Here is a 20,878-nt window from a genome sequence, read left to right on the forward strand (position 1 = left end):
TGGGGGTGTTAACAAGCCTGGGTCGTTCAGAGCATTCTCTTGGTGCAGTTCTAGCCCCGTGGTAGGTGGTGGGTTTAAAGCTCTCTGTGAGACTCCGAGCAAATCTGTTAAACTCAGAGACCTTCTGACTTGTAAAGTGGTATTTGGACTGGATGACTTCCAAGTCTCAGTCTGATGCAACATGCTCTTACTTTGGTTCATTTTATGACTTCGAGAGCATTTAATGTTTACGTTTTTAATTTGCCTTTTTATATTTTGAGATCTTTTCCTAGCTGGTGTCGGAGCAGAATTCTGATACCCATGTATCCATGATACAAGCTAATGATGCTAAATTAACTTTTGCAGTCATTTGGTGTTTTCATTAGTTTGGTTAAGGAACTCAAATTACATTTGGTTCGTATTGTGCAAAGCCATATAAAATTGTTCAAACCAGGAAACAGCTGTCTTTCATAAAAGTACAAAGATGTCAATGGTTAGTTCATTACTGAATAATAGCATTTTTGGATTACTTTTCTAGGAGAGATGTGTTCTGGAGTAAAGAAGCAGTCCCCACTTTGGGGGGATGGGTATCAGAGGGTGGCAGCAAAAGGTAAGGGCCCCAGAGATGTTCCCAAGGTCACACAGCCTCAGTCTGCCCCTTGCTAGCCTTGACTCTGGGTACATCACATAACCTCCCTGAACGTTAGCTTCCTGATTTGCAAAATGAGGATAAACCTTATAGTAACATTGTAAAGATGAAATGAGATGTACATTTAAAGCTGTCTGTTCAGTGCTAGCACATGGGCATGCTCTGTCAATGTGAGTTCGCTGAAGGTGAGACGTTTAGATACACGGCATTTTCAGTCAAAGGATTTTTTGTATCCTCACGTGAATGGCATATACTTTGGGGTCCCCAGAATTTCAAATCAGTAATACAAGTGATGGCTGTTGATGTTTTATTTCCAGTAGCATCTTTCCCCAGTTGGCAGATGTTTTGTGTCCTTGGTTTCATTTATTTACTTTCTAGGTATAAGTAGGGGAATTTAGGCAATAATGCACCATTGTCCGCCAAAAGCTATTTTTTGAATTTTCTGAGCAAGAGCTGGCCATGAAAACAGAGAAAGGGCAGAGGGTGCTACTGGGTAAGCGGACAGTGGGGAGGAAAGCAAGAAACGGAAGGCATCACTGCTCTTGGGGATTTGATGATCTGGTTGGAGAGATCGTATCCGGGGCAGGCAGAGTACGCAGGTTTCCTTTGGGGTGACTTACTAGCTCCCATTACTCATAAGAGAGCATTGTGTTGGTCCTTTACAAATCCGCACACACACCTACCCAGGAAATCCTCTTGCCAGCATGAACCAGCCTGTTTACCTTGATAACACACCTTTAGTCAGCTGCATTTCCAGATCATTAATACGGGGCTTTGTTGCAAGGCTGCTGTGAATTCCATCTGCCCCCATCCTCATTATGAACACCTCCTTGGCAGCCCTGCTTCTCCGGGCTCGAGGGATCCTGGCTCAGTTTGCTGCGACGTCTAGATAAAGATCTCTGGAGCCCATCTGGGGAAAGGAAGGTGAGGAAAAGAGTGGCAGATGCTGTCTTTGTCCGGAATGGTAGCCTTCCTGCCATCACCATTAGAATGTTCTCCACAGTGATGCAGATGAGCCAGTGAGAGCAGAGCCAGTTCTGCTCTGGTTGCACATTTGTTCTCTGATTCCACTGTCTGCAGACCCTTCCCGTCATCCTCACTACCTGCCCTGCTCCGTGCTTCCTCTACCCCCTCTCTAAGGTGGCCTCATTTTTGAAGGCAAATCTCACTAATGCATGTTTCTCTCTCCTGCAGGGGAGTTGCTGAGTCAGCCCAGACCAGAAGGCGTGGCAGAGATCATTTGCCCCAAGAATGGCAGCGAGCGAGTGAATGTTGCCTTGGTTTACCCACCCACACCGACTGTGATCAGCCCATGTTCCAAGTGAGTTCTGAACCCGCAGCCCCTGTCCCTCACTCCTGAGAACAAAAATCCAGGTTAAAGTACCTTTCATCAAACCTGGAAACGCTCCCCCAGGGCAGACCTAGTTATCTGGGCAACAGCAAAACTATGGCTTATACAAACTAGGAACTTTCATTTTTTGTTATTTGTGATGTTTTTTTTTTTTTTTACTTTTGCTGATAAAAGAACATTTTAAAACAGCTTTTTTGAGATTTTGTTCACATATTATACAGCTCACTTGTTTAAAGTGTATGATTCATTGTTTTTTAGTATATTTGCAGGTATATGCAACCAAAAAGAGCGATTTTTTTTTTTGATAGAGAGTCATAATTCTGTCATTGTAGTATGAAGTGGGCCCTCATTTTAGAAAACAGCGAGGGCTCATTAAATAAGGAAAGCTGGCAGAAAATCTGTAGCAGATCCTTTTTTCTTGTGGGTCTCTGATTCTCTATCAGTCCTCGACAATCAGAAGCTGTGTGGTTTTTTTTCCCACCTTCCCCAAAATGGACTTAAAGACACAGAATGTACCCGTGTGAACTAACTTTTGGATACAAGGTTAGCTTAGCATTAAACTCAGATGATAAACTTAGGTTAAACTCATCTGTTTGGTTTCTTCTGTAGTGTTAAGAACTGAACAGGCCACTTTAGACTGAGATGAAATACCTTTCCACTGCAAATCTTGAAAAGCAGTAAGTAGTCCCTGGTCTTCTGGGTGATATCAACAAAGTATTCACGAAGGAGACTTCAAGCATTTTTCTTCCTAGTTGACCACACAGAATATTTTTTCCATATCTAAGCTTTGTATAGGGATGTTGGAAAGTTCGTATTTGAGAATGGTGACCTGTTACGGCCTCTTGAGAAACTTGCTGTCAGGCTGCATTCCTGAGAGTTTGTGTGATAGGAACTTATGTCTCCGACCCTCCAAGTATCAGCTTTCCTGCCCTTGATATGCTGTCTGCAGAGCAAGGGTCTGCTGGGGATTTCTCATTCATTAGCAGCTGTCCCTTTTCTCCAAACTGGGTGACTCATTAGACAGAACATCCCTAATCCTTCTTTGCTGCAAAATGTCACTGAACACCCAAGGGAGATTCTTTTCTCATGCTCTTCTATTCAGAATGCTTTTTAAGGTTAGCTTATCACTAACATATGACCCTATGACATTGTGAAACCTTGAAATGCTTCTTAGGATTACCCAGTAACTAAATATGAACCAGAACATTCCCCTGTCCTGAGCATACCAAACATCAGAAATGTTACCATTCTCTGAATTGGTATACACTGGTGCCTTTCTTACACATAGGGTAAGGATAAAGGGATATTATAAAAAACAGGGTCTGGAACGGAGGGGAACAATTGTGCAATAGGCTTTGCATGGGTGTAGATTTTCCTGAGCCAGGAGAGACGGTAACCTATTGTTTTGCCATAGCCACGTGGCATTTAATAGACGAGATAGAGGTTGGAGTTAAAATATCCACTTGCACGAGAAACCACAGTGGCACCGAGCCAGAGTTAGTGTCTTCTCACCGGCTTCTGTTGTACTGCCACAGAACGACATTTATACCAAGCTGCAGAAATGCTATCAGCTCCTCTCTCTTCCAGTTTATCATACCTGAAATGAACAAGCAGCTTTAAAGCCCTGGGTAATCAGAGCCACATGACCTGAGACTTCTAGATGCTGGAGGGGATACCTTTAGGGACTGAACTGCTTTTGACCTAGCTCTGTGAACAGTTTTATTTTGAAATGGATTTTTAAGAAAAGGTCTCATACAATGGATGGCAGATTTAGAGGGTAACTCTCAATTCTAAATGAAGGAATATCCTTGAGAACAAAATGGAAACAAACAGTCAGGCCCTGCACAGCCCAGTGGAAACTCTAATTTACAAGTGGATGGCAATGTGTTGGAAGTGGGATTTGGGGATCGATGAGGAAAGCTGTCCCAGGAGGTGGTCGTTAGGTCCAGACAGCTTGGGTCTGAGCCTGAGAGCTTCTAAGAGTTAGACTTAGGGTCTCAGCGGACAGTAGAAATTGGCAGACTGGAGTTATTGCCCTGGTTTTGCAACTGCAGCCCCAGTTAACTTAGGCAAGTCACTAGGGAGTGACCTTTTACTGCTCTCTCCTCCTCTAAAATGTAGGTCGATGGTCAAGATCAGACTTCTTCATCAGGCACGTGTATATCAGAATTTCCAGGGCCAGGCACTAGTCTTTAAGAAAACGAGCCACTCAGGTGATTGTCATGTGTGTGCCAGACATTCTGCTCGTTGAGATCCCCTCCAGGGCTCCCAGGCCAGTGAGTCTCATCTTCAGGAGAATTCTTAACAATTTTGCCAGGACGATAGGCGGCAACCAGAGCCATCCCAGGAAAACCAGAATAATCACCCTACTCTTAGGTCATTGATCCAGATCTTACAGTGGTTTTAAAAAGGCATTCCAAGCTCTTCGCTGACCAGTTTACCCCTCTCCTTATAGGTCAAATGAGACTTGTCATTAACGGCCTGCCTTTGACCATGTGTAAAATAATGGTGCTACTATGAGCTTTATAAGGAAAAACCATTGATGACTGTTATTTGATTGGATCTTCCTTAAGAATTCCAAGCTTCTCTATTTCTCATTTTTTAAAATTTCGAGGTGTGTTATTCACCTACAGACAGAGAATAAAGAGCAAGTAGTGATTTTTTTTTTTTAAAAAGTGACTTATTCTCCTAATTCACCTTGGATGATGGTGAAGTCTCTGCCAGCGTTCCACGGGGAAGAGGTTACATGAAGTGAATGAAATGCCTGGCCTTCGGCACCTCGCTCTCCAAGGAGAAGCGTATCAACTGAGTGACTTCTTGGTCCCTTGGCTGATATCAGATAGAAATACGAGTCATTTCCATACTTTGGCGATCCTGGGCTGATTTTCAAGGATATTTGCCTTGGAGATGAGATGAAAATTCATCTAGTAGCAGATTTGCTGGGTTGCTTTGAAAAATTCTGACCTCCTTAAGGATATTCTGTCTGATAAACAGGTTTTTAAAGCGTTGGTAATACTTTCCTACCATCAAGCTTACCCATTCGGTGATGGTTCATATATTTACAGTCACTGTGTCTAATACAATACCTAGTTCCATGCAGAAAATAAATAATTTTTAGTGCCACTTTCAGGAATGGTTTTGCTCCCTGGTGTGTTGGTATTAAACAGATTTGTGAGTTTTAAGGAAATTCGTACAAACACTTGTTATCCTTGGCCCAGTGCAGTCTGAAGGCAGTGGAGTGATGTGTACCCCTGCTCCCAGCCCCCTGTTTACTGAACAGTAGAAGGGAATTGGAGTTTCTTGGAGGGAAATCAGCCTCCTTCAGAACTCTACCTATACCTGAAGTATAGGTAGCAATTTTTAAAAACAAAGACTTAGTTGTTAAGAGCAGTTTTAGGTTCACAATAAAATCGAGCAGAAGGTACAGAAAGACCCCATCTACCCCCTGCCCTGGCCACACACAGCCTCCCCAACCAGACTGGAACATTTGTCACAGGTGATGAACCTACACTGACACCTTGTTATCACCCGAAGCCCACGCTTTACATTAGGGTTCACACTTGATGTCGTACGTTTCATGGGTTTGGACAAATACAGAATGACATGTATCTACCATTACAGTATCTTATACGATATTTTCATTGCCCTAAAAAATCCTCTGCATTTCCCTCTTTATCCCTCCCTCCCCTCTTAACCCTTGGCACCCACTGATCTTCCTTTTTTTAGCTTTATTGGGATGTAATTGACAGATAAGTAAGATACTTAAAGTGTACACTGTGGTATTTGATATCCGTATGCACTGTGAAAGGATTCCCACCATGTAGTTAATTAACACATCCATCTGTCACGTATTTATCCTTCAGAACTTCTGAGCGGCAGCCTAACTGACCTTTAATATAGACAGGGATACTGAGCCTTGGACTTTAGGGATCATAAAGGGCAAAAATATACTTTCAGTGGGAAAAGCAAGGCAAGTACAATAGAAGGATTTTTTTTTCATTAAAAAATTATTTGTGAATTCCTGTCTCATCCTGTTGCTTTACAGGTTGAGACACTTTAAAATTCCAGCTCAGAAGGGAAGTGTGAACTTCTTTGGGCGAATTGCAGCTTGCTATTTGCCTTTCATTTTTAGATAACTTATGGACTATTTCTTTCTCATTTCCAAAGAGATTTTCCTCCTTTACCAATTAAAATATATATTCTGAAACACTGCCACTTGACTCAATTTGTCTACTGATTTTCATTTAAAAGACATGATTCAGAAGGTTAGCTATGAAAATGTTTTACCTTAAGAAATACTGGAGATACATACAGTGGGTGGGGACAAAATGGCGGAGTAGAAGGACGTGAGCTCACCGCCTCTCGTGAAAACAACAAAATCACAACTAACTACTGAACAACTATCAATAAAAAAATGATGGAACCTACCAAAAAAGATCCAAAGACAGAAGAAACCACAACAGTACAGTAGGAGCCGTGCAATCACGATAAAATCAAATCCCATACCGGCCAGGTGGGCAAACCACCAACTGGAAAATAACTGTATCATAGAGGTTCTCCCACAGGAGTGAGAGTTCTGAACCCCACATCAGGCTCCCCAGCCTGGGGGTCTGGTTTCAGGAGGAGGAGCCCCCAGAGCATCTGGCTTTGAAGGCCAGTGGGATTTGATCACAGGAATTCCACAGGACTGGGGGAAACAGACACTCCAGTCCTGGAGAGTGCACACAAGGCCTCATGTGCACTAGGACCCAGGGGAAAAAGCAGTGACCTCACAAGAGCCTGGGCCAAACCTATCTGCTGGTATTGGAGGGTCTCCTACTGGTGGGGGGAGGGGGGACGACTTTGGCTCACTGTGGGGACAAAGACACTGGTGGCGGTAGTTCTGGGGAGTACTCATTGGTGCAAGTCCTCCTGGAGGCTGCCATTTTCTCACCAAGACCTGGCCCCAGCCACCAGCCTGTAGGCTCCAGTGCTGGGAGGCCTCAGGTCAGACAAGCATCAGGGTGGGAACACAGCCCCACCCATCAGCAGACAGGCTGCCTCAAGTCTTCCTGAGCCCACAGCTGCCCACGAAACACACCCCTTGACAGGGCCCTGCCCACCAGAGGGACAAGACCCAGCTCCACCCACAAGTGGGCAGAAACTAGTCCCTCCCACCAGGAAGCCTGCACAAACCCCTTAGATCAGTCTCATCCACCAGGGGGCAGACAGCAGAAGCCAAGAAGAACTACAACTCTGCAGCTTATGGAGTGGAAACCACAATGACAGAAAGTTAGACAAAATGAGCCAGCAGAGGAATATGTCCCAGACAAAGGAACAAGATAAAACCTCAAAAGAACAACTAAGTGAATTGGAGATAGGCAATCTAACTGAAAAAGAATTCAGAGTAATGATAGTAAAGATGATCCAAGATCTTGGAAAAAGAACGGAAGCATACATCGAGAAGATACAAGAAATGTTTAACAAAGAGCTAGAAGATCTAAATAACAAACAAACATAGATGAACAATACAATAACTGAAATGAAAAATACACTAGAAAGAATCAATAGAACAAATGAGGCAGAAGAACGGATAAGTGAGCTGGAAGACAGAATGGTGGAAGTCACTGCTGTGGACAAGAATAAAGAAAAAGAGTGAAAAGAAATAAGGACAATCTAAGAGAACTCTGGGACACCATTAAACACACCAACACTCACATTATAGGGGTCCCCAGAAGGAGAAGAGAGAGAGAAAGGACCTGAGAAAATATCTAAGGAGATAGTAGCTGAAAACTTCCCTAACATGGGAAAGGAAACAGTCACCCAAGTCCAGGAAGCACAGAGAGTCCCAGGCAGCATAAACCCAAGGAGGAACACACAAAGGCACACAGTAACCAAACTGACAAAAATTAAAGACAAAGAGAAAAAATTAAAAGCAACAAGGGAAAAGCAACAAAACATATAAGGGAATTCCCATAGGTAATCAGCTGATTTCTCAGCAGAAACTGCAGGCCAGAAGGGAATGGCATGATATATTTAAAGTGATGAAAGGGAAGAACCTACAACCAGGAATATTCTATCCAGCAAGGCTCTCATTCAGATTTGACGTAGAAATCAGAAGCTTTACAGACAAGCAAAAGCTAAGAGATTTCAGCACCACCAGACCAGCTTTGCAACAAATGCTAAAGGAACTTCTCTAAGTGGAAAAGAAAAGGCCACAACTAGAAACAAGAAAACTACAAATGGAAGATCTCACTGGTAAAGGCAAACATTACAGTAAAGGTAGCAACTCATCCACACACAAAATGATATGAAAGCCAGCAGTCGTGAAAAGAGAATACAAATGCAGGATATCAGAAATGCATTTGAAATTAAAAGACCAGCAACTTAAAACAATCCTGTTTTTATATAGATTGCTGTATTAAAACCTCATAGTAACCACAAGCCAAAAATCTACAATAGATGCACACACAAAAAAGAATAAGAAATCCAAACACATCAGTAAAGTTAGTCATCAAATCACAAGAGAAGAGAACAAAAGAGGAAAGAAAAAAGACCTACAAAAACAAACCCAAAACAAATAATAAAATGGCAATAAGAACCTACATGTCAATAATTGCCTTAAACGTAAACAGACTAAATGCTCCAACCAAAAGACATGGACTGGCTGAATGGATACAAAAACAAGACCTGTATATATGCTGTCTACAAGTGACCCACTTCAGATCTAGGGACACATACAGACTGAAAGTGAGGGGAATGAAAAAGGCAAATGGAAATCAAAAGAAAGCTGGAGTAGCAATGCTCATATCAAACAAAATAGACTTTAAAATAAAAACTGTTCCAAGAGACAAAGAAGGACACCACATAATGATGAAGGGATCAATCCAAAAAGAAGATATAACAATTGTAAATATAAACGCACGCAGCATAGGAGCACCTCAATATATAAGGCAAATACTAACAGCCATAAAAGGAGAAATCAACAGTAAAACGATAATAGTGGCAGATTTTAACACACCACTTTCATCAATGGACAGATCATCCAGACAGAAAATCAGTAAGGAAACACAGGCCTTAAATGACACATTAGACCAGACAGACTTATTGATATTTATATCCATCCAAATGCAGCAGAATACACATTCTTTTCCAGTGCACATGGAACATTCTTGAGGATTGATCATAGGCTGGGCCACAAATCAAGCCTCTATAAATTTAAGAAAACTGAAATCCTATCAGGCATCTTTTCCAAACACAATGAGGTTAGAAATCAACTACAAGGAAAAAACTAAAAAGCACAAATATGTGGAGGCTAAACAGTATGATACTAAACAACCAATGGATCACTGAAGAAATCAAAGACAAAATCAAAAAAATACCTAGAGACAAATGACAACAAAAGCATGACAATCCAAAACCTATGGGGCACAGCAAGAGCAGGTCTAAGAGGGAAGTTTATTGCAATACAATCTTACTCAACCTCAGAATCTTACAATCTTACAATCTCAGAAAAGAAGAAAAATCTCAAACAACCTAACCTTACACCTAAGGCAGCCAAAGAAAGAACAAACAAAACCCAAAGTTAGCAGAAGGAAAGAGATCATAAAAATCAGAGCAGAAATAAATGAAATAGAGAGGAAGAACACAATTGAAAAAAAACCAGTGGAAAAAATAAATAAAAACCAGTGAAACTAAAAGCTGGTTCTTTGAAAAGATAAAATTGATAAACCTAAACAAAATTAATAAGAAAAAAAGGCAGAGGAACTCAAATCAATAAAATTAGAAATGAAAAAGGAGATGTTACAGCTGACACCACAGAAATACAAAGGATCATAAGAGACTACTACAAGCAACTACATGCCAATAAAATGGACAACCTGGAAGAAATGGACAAATTCTTAGAAAGATACAATCTCCCAAGACTGAACCAGGAAGAAAAAGAAAATATGAACAGACCAATCACAAGTACTGAAATTGAAACTGTGATTGAAAAACTCCCAACAAACAGTCCAGGACCGGATGGCCTCACAGGTGAATTCTATCAAACATTTAGAGAAGAGTTAACACATATCCTTCCAAAACTCCTCCAAAAACTTGCAGAGGAAGGAACACTCCCAAACTCATTCTATGAGGCCACTATCACCCTGATACCAAAACCAGATAAAGATACCACAAAAAGAGAGAAAGTTACAAGCCAATATCACTGATGAACATAGACACAAAAATCCTCAACAAAACACTAGCAAACCGAGTCCAACAATGCATTAAAAGGATCATATACCGTGATCGATACACCATGATACTACACAGAAAATCCTAAAGATGCTACTAGAAAACTACTAGAGCTCATCAATGAATTTGGTAAAGTTGCATGAAATACACAGAAATCTCTTGCATTCCTATACACTAACAACAAAAGATCAGAAAGAGAAATTAAGGGGAAAATCCCATTTATCATCCCATCAAAAAGAATAAAATACCTAGGAATAAACCTCCCTAAGGAGGCAAAAGACCTGTACTCAGAAAACTATAAGACACTGATGAAAGAAATCAAAGAAGACACAAACAGATGGAGAGATATACCATGTTATTGGATTGGAAGAATCAATATTATCAAAATGACTATACTACCCAAAGCAATCTACAGATTCAATGCAATCCCTATCAAATTACCAATGGCATTTTTCACGGAATTAGAACAAAAAATTTTACAAACTGTATGGAAACACAAAAGGCCCCAAATAGCCAAAGCAATCCTGAGAAAGAAAAACAGAGCTGGAGGAATCAGTTCCCTGACTTCAGATTATACTACAAAGCTACAGTAATCAAAACAGTATGGTACTGGTGCTGAAACAGAAATACAGATCAATGGAACAGGATAGAAAGCCCAGAAATAAAGCCACACACCTATGGTCAATTAATCTATGACAAAAGAGACAAGACTACACAATGCAGAAAAGACAGTCTCTTCAATAAGTGGTGCTGGGAAAACTGGACAGCTACATGTAAAAGAATGAAGTTAAAACATTCTCGAACACCATACACAAAAATAAACTCAAAATGGATTAAAGACCTAAATGTAAGGCTGGATACTATAAAACTCTTAGAGGAAAACATAGGCAGAACACTCTTTGACATAAATCGTAGCAATATCTTTTTGGATCCACCTCCTAGAGTAATGAAAATAAAAATAAACAAATGGAACCTAATTAAACTTAAATGCTTTATCACAGCAAAGGAAACCATAAACAAAACGAAAAGAAACCCCAAAGAATGGGAGAAAATATTTGCAAACGATATGACCAACAAGTGATTAATCTCCAAAATTTACAAATAACTCATGTGGCTCAATATCAAAAGAAACAACAACCCAATCAAAAAATGGGCAGAAAACCTAAACCGACATTTCTTCAAAGAAGACATACAGATGACCAAGAGGCACATGAAAAGATGCTCAACATCACTAATTATTAGAGAAATGCACATCAAAACTATAACGAGATATCACCTCACACCAGTCAGAATATGGCCATCATTAAAAAGTCTATGAACAATAAATGCTGGGGAAGGTGTGGAGAAGAGGGAACCCTCCTGCACTGTTGGTAGGAATGTAAATTGGTACAGCCACTATGGACAACAGTATGAAGGTTCCTTAAAAAACTAAAAAGAGCTACCATATGACCCAGCAATCCCACTCCTGGGCATATATCTGGAGAAAACCATGGTTCAAAAGGATACGTGCACCACAATGTTGCAGTGCTGTATACTATAGCCAAGCCATGGAAGCAACTAAGTGTCCATCAACAGATGAATGGATAAAGAAGATGTGCTACATATATACAATGGAATACTACTCAGCCATTAAAAAGAATGAAATAATGCCCTTTGCAGCAACATGGAGGGACCTGGAGTTTATCATATTAAGTGAAGTCAGACAAAGACAAATACATGATATCGCTTATATGTGGAATCTTTAAAAAATGATACAAATGAACTTATTTACAAAACAGAAACAGACTCACAGACATAGAAACCAAACTTATGGTTACCAAAGGGGAAAGGTGGGTGGGAGGGATAAATTGGGAGATTGGGGTTGACATATACACACTACTATATTTAAAATAGATAACCAACAAGGACCTACTGTATAGCACAGGGAACTCTATTCAATACTCTCTACTGGTCTGTATGGGGAAAGAATCTAAAACAGAGTGGGTATATGCATATGTATAACAGTTTCACTTTGCTGTATACCTGAAACTAACCCAACACTGTAAATCACCTATAGTCCAATATAAACATTTTTTTAAAAGACATACTGGAATGCAACTCACACTCCCATGTGGCTTCTTAATGGACTGGCCCTTGAACATGCAGGAAACAGAAAAGTATCATTTTTATCTTCTGGCAGTTGCCATTTCTTCTGTGGTGCTACCCTATCTGTCTGTGGAGTGGTGGAACTGAAGAGGGAAGCAAATTCTGATTTTGGCAGGTCGTGTGTTACAGAATTAGAAAAAATGGGCTGGTTTGAAAATTGCTGGGCAAAGCTTTCTCCTTTCCAGAAAGTATTACCGATAATAAAGGACAAGGCTCACACTGCATTTCAAACTTGGATTTTTGTGTATATACTATAGCGTTCCAATTCAAGTAAGATTCCAGCTACTTACTGTTTGCACATATTCTCAAACCCACAGTGATTACTTTGCATAGGAATTTTGGCAGTTACATTGTTACGACATAAGGATATTTAAGACCAACTAAGCCTTTTGTAAAAAGTAGGATGAAGATTCTGTGGCCTTTACCTCACCAAATAAATAGGCAAAGTATGTTTAACTGCACTCAGATTCGTAAGGACTCGATTAAAAAACCTTTTTTTTAAGGAATGGATGAATTTGGCTTAATCACCATGGAGAATTTTTCACTGATCTCAGAAGTGTAAAGCTTGAAGGGTGGGGATGGGATGGAATTTCAGAAGGAAAGGAGGCTTAAATATGGAGGTTGCCTGTGGGGTGTATCACAATGATTTGCATTGATTTGTTTTGTTCTTTGTAAGGAGTAAGACGGCTCCTTGCCTTGTTGCTTTCACGACTGGGAGGAACAGTGTTTCTCTGATTATTTAGTCTCCCGTCAGCCACGTTGATACTGGAATTTGTTCCCTCTCTGCTTAGGTATCTCCATACTTTCTTGGACAATTAAGTGGAAAAGATAGTGCTTCTTTCCCTTATGCCATCATTTTTACTGTGCCCAATCTGTGACTTTAGGAGCACCAATTTTTAAGGGTAAGTCTCTGGGAAGCAGAGAGGGTTTCTTAAATAGGTAAGGGCCTCCTAAGGACTTGGAGAGTTTAGGGAAAAAAGGGGGAGGATGGGCTTGGGACAAAGAGATTCCATACAGCAGGACATTTTAAGATTACAAATCTTTTACTTATCCAGAATCAAGACATATTGGAGAATTAAAAATAAGAAAACTGCTCAATTCTTTTGCCTAATTTACTATAATGCATATATCAGTCACCTCAGATCCTTTTTGGAAAAAAGAAGTCATTTTAAAAAACTCATTCTAACGTAATGCAAGAATATAACATCAGGAAAAGCTCAAGCTGATTAACACAGCAAACCATTTTTTTAAAATCCTGAGTTTCCCACTTTGTAGCTAATTGACTATTTATTTATTGGCTGTGTTGGGTCTTTGTTGCTGCGTGAGGGCTTTTCTCTGGTTGTGGCGAGCGGTGCACTGGCTTCTCATTGTGGTGGCTTCTCTTGCTGCAGAGCACAGGCTCTAGGTGCACGGGCTTCAGTAGTTGCAGCAAACGGGCTCAGTAGTTGTGGCTCGTGGGCTCTAGAACACAGGCTCGGTAGTTGTGGTGCAAGGGCTTAGTTGCTTCGCAGCACGTGGGATCTTCCCGGACCAGGGCTCGAACCCGTGTCCCCTGCATTGGCAGGCGGATTCTTAACCACTGCGCCACCAGGGAAGTCCCAGCAGACAGCTTTTTAAAAGCAGTGTTGGTATTTATTTTCTCAAGGCAGTTTGACAGGCTCTGCAGTTATGCCCTCTGAGTTTGAATCCGGCTATGTGTTAGCGCTGTGACAGGTGCAGATCACAGCAGCACTATCTCCTGAGCTCGTTCTGTGCATTTAGAGACAGTTTCAGGGGAAGCATTTAGCATTATTCCTTACACAGATTAAGTAGCGCTCAATAAATCCAGTTGCTGTTATTTCTATCAGAAATATTAGTATGTACACCATGCATAACATATAAAGGTAATAATAGAAAACAAAATTTCAAAATCCAAATATAGATGCTAGAGTAAAATCCACTCACTGACTTACCTAGGACTGTTTTGCTTATTAACTGAGGTACCTGCGCAAGGCAGGTAAATGTGTGTGCTGAGTAGGCAGGAGAGCATGCTGGCTCACCTTCCCCTCCACCACCACGAAGGGGTCAAGGTGAAGTACATGCAGATAGAGCTGTTTATGAGGCCACCTGCAGCTACTTCGTAAACGTCAGTGTCCTAAACCCATCTTCCTGGGATAAAGAGATGAGTGGGATCATTCCTTTCATATTGTAGATGCCAGTGCCCATGTGCCTGGACAAACTCCTTATACCGTGGGAATGGAAGATTGGAGATACATGAGGCCAACAGATCAGGAAACGACTGCCGGAGAAAAGACAGTTTATTACATTTCCTTTCGGGGAAGGGCACGCCGTGCCCCGGGGCGGGGGCGGGGCTGCGTGGGGAAGCACCTGTGGGCCAGGAGGCGGAGGGGAGGGGCCTGTGCTGTGGTCTCTGCGGGAAGGTACGGGCAAGGCAGGGGAACACATGTAGGATGGGCCAGTTTGGGTAGTTTCTGCGGGCTCTGGGGCACAAAGACAGTCTCGAGTTGTCTGGAGCCTGGCCCTGGTGTGATCAGGGCAGGTGGAGAGTGGCCTGGAGTGTGAGAGCCTGGTCAACGGGGTGGTCAGGGGTGTGGACTCCGGACTCGCTGGTTTGCATGAGAAGCACGCTCGCGTCTGAGTTGTTCACTACGTGTGGGCACTAACTGGCTGACCCTGGGAGGGGCAGTCTCTCCACGGTGGGCAAGGCTGCAGAGGTCAAAGCATCAGAGGACAGAAAAGACCCGCTTAACCTCAATACAACAGGGTGTGGCTTCACTGTCAGCCAGAGCTTCTAAATAAGCTGAATGCGTTTGCCGCGTCCCAGGAAGAGCAGGCTCCGAAACCTGAGGGGATTCTGGGGCGAGCCCCCCAGCTGACTCCTCCCTTCAGCTGCGGGCCTGTTTCCATCGTCCCGCCCGGCTGCTCCCTTGGACGTGCCGTGGCTCCCCACAGCGCACATCTCGTCCCCCAGCCCCGGAGCTCTTCACTGCCCGTGCCTCCTCCTGTCTCTGCGCGTCTGTCCACTCAACCCTTCCCGCTCCCTCTTCCCACGCGCAGTCAGCCTTCCACTGCGACCTGCTACCCCACCTCATCGCGTGTCTTGAATGAGCGAATCTGGCCATGGAACTTTCTCTTTGGCCCGTGCTTTCCTGTAGGTCCTCCCGTCTCTGCCAAGATCCCTGTGATTGAGTCTCACCTGGCCTCCTCCTCGCTAGTCTTTGTCCTTGAAACCAACTGATTTTTCAACATCAGACCCCATCAATTTTCTATTGAAAAGCCTTGAATGGCTTCCTGGTGATTATGGTGCAAGTTCAAATTCCCGGGCATGACACACAAGGCTTCCCAAGCAGACCCCAGCCACCCTTCTGACTTGTGACACTCCCTTAATGTGGAGAGTCAGCCACACCTGACCTCTGGCCGGCTCTCGGTCCACAGCTAGCTGCCACCCCTTCTCTCCTACCTGATGAAGGCTCACTGTCCCTAAGACTCAGGACATGTGTCACCTCCTCTGAGAAGCCACCCCCAGTCCTTCTAACTGTACTCAGACCCTCTTTCCTTCACATTTCCTTAGTACTCCTCATCCACCCCCTTACAGAAATGATCTCCGAGTAGCTTGGCTGTTTTTGCCTGTGACCTTTTCATCACATCTTATTCCTTATTCATTAAGCAGATCTTTGTTGAGTATTTGCCCTCTACGAGGCATTATGCCAACTGTCGAAGGTAGAGAAATAATAGAGATCCGCAAGAATCTAATAGCCTCCATGGGGAGAATGGGAACCAAAGACACAACCAGAGAAACTTGCGAATGTCTAATTCCAATGAAAATGTGATACCTGCAGCGACAGGTGTATCGACAAAGTCCTGTGGACACAGAGAAGAAAGAACTCTGCCGGACAATCAGGAAAAGCTCCAGGAAGTAGCATTTGAGGTGGATCTTGACAGATGAGGGCGAATTTCTTGAGATGGAAGAGCAGGGAGAGGTGGGGAGGGTTGGTGATTCGATGGCTCTTCTCTTTCCCTAAGCGCCCACACAAGAAAAATGATATCCACGTGGAAAAACGCTCAAACCAGTTTTCCTTTTTCTCCCTTGAACGCTGGAATATTCCCTCTAGGTGCCCTTGATTACGTATCCTCGTGTTTCTCAGTCTTACTAGCGGCTCAGGGGAGCAGACAGCCAGACACAGCTGCCTGCATTTCTCAAGGTTAGACTCAGTGAGAAAAGCGTAAGGCAGCATCTCCCCCGCCCCCATGAAGCTGGAACTCACTTCACCAGAGTTAACTGCTTAGTTGGGTTGCGTGTTACACTACCATCCTCTTTACACTTAGATTTATGATTACTTGAGTCTGAGGCAGTTTTCAAAACCTTCTCTACTGGGAAGTTTACTCTATTAACAGGCCTTCCAAAAGTCCGTATGCCTCAGTGCCATAGAAATGTGAAACTACCCCTAGGGCCCCCAATATTCCAGCCTTGCTTTTAGCTGTCAAGCATACTTCAGAGTCAAATAACCCTCTTTAAAGGCCCGGCCCTGCTGCTCACTGGTGCGTGCTCTTGGGGAAGTTATTTAACCTCTTGGAACCTTAGCTTCTTGGTGAATGCAGAGCAGAGCTTACCTGATAGAGTGTTAGGAGTTAGGATTAATCAAATAATGCAACATGGTGAATGATGCGATTCCCAGTGTATAGTAAGTACTTAGTAAGTGGAAGGTGCCTGTTTTTGGTGATGTTATTAATATTATGCTCAGCCAGTTCTTATGTGGGCTAGAGAGATGTCTTAGATAGATACTGAATTAGCAGTTTCCAAAAAATCAGGCAGCATTAAGACAGATGTAGGGTGGAGGGTGGGAGAAGCAGGTAATAACCCCTTTATGTCTTTGTATGTTTTATTAAATGTTGTCAAAACACTTTAAAAAATATCACATCATGTGTCATTATAGGGAAGCTAAAATAAGGGATGGGAGCATTTGACATGTTTTCGTCTAACCCTTTTGTCTGAATTGAATGCCACTTGGTTTAATTAGTTGATGATACAACAGTTTCTTCATTTTATTTTCATCCAACTCCGGCTTTTAGTTTGGCAGTCTATAAGTAAAATCATGCTTTTTAGTTCAGATAGACACTCATTCTCACTTCTTAGTACTGATCTATATTCCTACTGGTAGAGGGTTATTTAGTGTGTCTATGTGTGTTTCCTGAAAGGAAGCAGTGCTGTGTTTAGAGTTCAGGATTCTTAATCAGAAATCTAGTTAAGCTGTGAAATTACAATGGGATAGGTAGTTATAGCTAATTCGTCTAGTTTTCTCTTTATGTCTGATCTTAATGCCATAAACAGAAATGTTTGACTAGGTTTCTAGTAAAAAGCCTCTTTCCTTTGTAGGAACATTGGTTGCCTGCATTTACAATTTTATACGGAGCTCTAGAAGTAGACATGAAAATCAGTGGTGCAAAAAAAAACAAACAGTATGACTTGCTGTTCTTATCGTTGAGAATATCGTTTCCTATTTCCTTTGTTCATTTCTGTGCTTTCTTCTCATCTACCCACATAGGAAGAACGTTGGTGAAAAGCACAGAAACCAGTGACTTTTATGGCTGTGGAATTTCCATGGAGAAAAGAGCATCAGAACGCACCTGGACCATCTTTTGTACCCGGCAAACCCTCCACACTCCCTGGCGTGTTCTGTGAATTTGAGTGCATGTGTGTTCAGGGTGCTTTCAGGGAGGAAGCACACCTAGTCTACTACTTGAAGAAAAAAAAAAAAAGTCAAATGGCTTCTCAGGGATTTTATTTTCCGTGCACATATAAGCCATAATTCCAGTACAGGTGGCAGTATTTAGAGCACTCAGATTTCAGTTCTGTTAAATGTGAAAGAGAGATCGACTGACCATTCATTGCTGTTCCGTAACTAGTGTAAAATATGTATATGTTTATCTTTATTTTTATAATATGCAAATACATTTAAATTTATACAGTTTGAAGCTTCTAGAGTTAGTTAACACTGGGTGCAATATTCTGATGAGAACTGTGCCAAGATGGGGCTGGTTTCTTATTTTAGTATAGGACCTTTTGTTTATTCTTTAATTCTTTGCAGATTAAAAAAAAGATACCTATCTCTCTGCCCATGGATTGAGGGTTGGTTCATAGAGTCTGACGATAATCAGCAAGAACTTTAAACATGGATTTCAGGTCAGGCAGTGTCCGTCCTTTTAAATAAAGGTCCCTGCCTGTAAACTGTTGGGCAGGGTAGGAGGATTTTTCCTTTTCTTTGCCCCCACATACCACTAGTATTGGGCAGAGTCTTCCTTGCTCCAGGCTTTGTGATGACTGTGAGTTGTTACTGGGTGATAGTCTGACGGAGGCCTGGGGATTAAGATTCTTCAGGGGACAGGGATTAAGGGATCCACAAATCCAAGGAAAAGCAGAGTTTTGTAATAGCTTCAGATAATCAGGAGTCAGTTCTGAAGCATGTAAAGAGCTCTGCTAATAAGTCCTTTCTTTTCTGCCCCCAGAAAAGAGTCTGTGAAATTTAGCAGAGCACTCTGAAAGCCCTCCACATCTGGTGTAAGATAGCGAGTTGCCTAACTGGAGAGCGTAAGCCCACATTGGTTATTTTATAAATACAGAGCCTCTGATTGGATGGTCTACTGCCAAGAACTAGTAAAACCCTGGTTTTAAAATCTCTGCGAGGTAAAACTTAAAAAGCCAACCGACCAAACTGCTCTCTCTTCTCCTCCTCACCGGGGCCAAACAGCATCTGCTACAATAGTAACACATTCTTTGAAGAGCGTGCCTGACTCTGTTTACATCTGCCTCCTCTGCGTGTTGACTGAAAATGTGTAAAACTCTTTCTCACCCCTGTAAGGCAAGAAAAGTGAGTCAGCTGGTATTATTCTTTTACTTCTTCTGTAAAGTATTGACTCTTGGAATGCCACAGTATACAACATCCCCACATATTTTTGAAAGAAGTAACAAGCAAGTAGCTGCATTGTGAAAAATCGCGAATCAATTTTTGTAGATTATCTTGTGCCCCAGGAGTTAACTTTATTAACTCCAGAACCTCAGTTAAACAAGTATGACTTCTTATAATCATAAAATCAAATGGGATCAGACTAGTTCTGCATTTTAATACTTGAATAGGACACCTCAAATTGGCATTTTCTTTTGGAACAGTCACGAGATTCACCTTGTTAATCCTTTTGTCACAGTTCTCCTGTGCGTGTGTGTGTGTGTGTGTGTGTGTGTGTGTGTGTGTAAACTGAATGGTAACATTTAATTGCTTTATGGACCATTGAATTGTTGGGCATAAATGTTTTTTCAATCGGCACAAACAGTTCCTGAATGTCAAATTAACCGACTTTGACCAGGAAAAGACTTGTAAATGACTTCAGGCTAACTCCCCAGGGGATCATATTAAATGAAAATAAAAAAGCTCCTTTGGGTGACATACCCTGCAAAGTATGTGCTCTTGTCATGAACATAGATGCCCACATTCTTAATATCTGCTATTTTTGGACAAGTGATGTTTTGTGCTGTCATCTGAACCCTAGAGAAGCAGTATAAGAAGAAAGTTTGGTGTCACATATATTTTAGCAAAAAGGTCATCATGATAGAGGGTCATGTGACCAAAAGCAGCTCCAGAAAAGCTTGAGAACTTGCTTCACGGTTGGGGGAGGGTCGGAGATACAGAAAACATTCTGCTCTATAGGAATTTTCTTCATTTATGCAGGAAATTCCATTTTCTCTTTCAACACCTGGGAAGACTCAGCCGGGGAGGCTGACAGGCAATTCATAAGCACAGGGGGAATCTCTTCCAACCAAGACGTCCCTGCCTCGCAAACAAAAGCCCTCCAAGTTTGTTATGGTTTCTATTCCTGCATCTTGTGGTATCAAAACCACTTCCTGGAATTGTAAAAGCGCTGCCAGAATAAATGTTTTTCCCTCTTCCAAGCAAGAACGACAGTGCTTATATTTCACACTTGTGCACTGGGCTCTTTTGAATGAGTAAGATGGAAAGGGTTTGCTGTCATTCCTGATGAGGCGTGTGTTCTCTTTCATGCCACAGTTTGCGAATTGTAATTGTGGTTTCCTATTTAATTGTCATAACCAGGCAGAAATTTAAAAAATTTAAAAAACAACAAAAAAGTTTAATAAAAACACAAAGAAATGGTTAAGCAGTTATATTTCCAGGGTTGAGTTACTTCTGTCTGTTTTTGTTTGTTTCGGTTTTATCAGTTAGGAACTCACTACATTCCATTTTTAGTTCTGAAGGCACTTTTGAGCCACAGGAGGTAGATGGTGGCAGCTCTGGTTGTGGACTGAGCTCCCAGGAAGGAAACGAATGAATCTGTTTCATACTCTGCCTCCACCTTCAGGCTGGAGATTCAGGTCTTGAATATCGACCGTCTCTTAAATCAGAACCTTTTTTCAGCGATCTATGTTCCTATCAAAGCTTATAAAATTATGATTGGTCTGCAAGTTCCCTTCTCCTGGCCTTTCTTTGCCCCGGGGGAGGGGTGGGGTCTGTATTTGCTGGCTGAAGAGGCAG

The 20,878-nt window shown here is 42.0% G+C and overlaps 1 protein-coding gene and 1 long non-coding RNA gene across 3 annotated transcripts in view; one reads left to right on the forward strand and one right to left on the reverse strand.

Moving 5' to 3' along the window:
* The window catches only part of MFHAS1 (multifunctional ROCO family signaling regulator 1), a 110,707-nt gene extending 92,642 nt beyond the window's left edge, over positions 1-18,065 (forward strand). The window contains exons 2-3 of one of the 2 annotated variants that reach the window (XM_024765060.1): positions 1,823-1,949; positions 17,882-18,065. In XM_024765060.1, the coding sequence (XP_024620828.1) occupies positions 1,823-1,949; positions 17,882-17,915 (161 nt within the window). In that variant the 3' untranslated portion in view covers positions 17,916-18,065. Of the gene's footprint in view, positions 1-1,822; positions 1,950-13,129; positions 13,257-17,881 lie in introns of those variants that run through there. The other variant, XM_024765061.1, reaches the window with a different exon arrangement.
* LOC112413175 (uncharacterized) overlaps positions 1-20,878 on the reverse strand; it is an 85,606-nt gene that overhangs the window by 13,161 nt on the left and 51,567 nt on the right. The gene's annotated exons all lie outside the window — the stretch shown is intronic.

The sequence above is a fragment of the Neophocaena asiaeorientalis genome, unplaced genomic scaffold (genome assembly GCF_003031525.2).
Source record: "Neophocaena asiaeorientalis asiaeorientalis breed wild unplaced genomic scaffold, Neophocaena_asiaeorientalis_V1.1 scaffold14, whole genome shotgun sequence".
Lineage (NCBI taxonomy): Eukaryota > Metazoa > Chordata > Mammalia > Artiodactyla > Phocoenidae > Neophocaena > Neophocaena asiaeorientalis.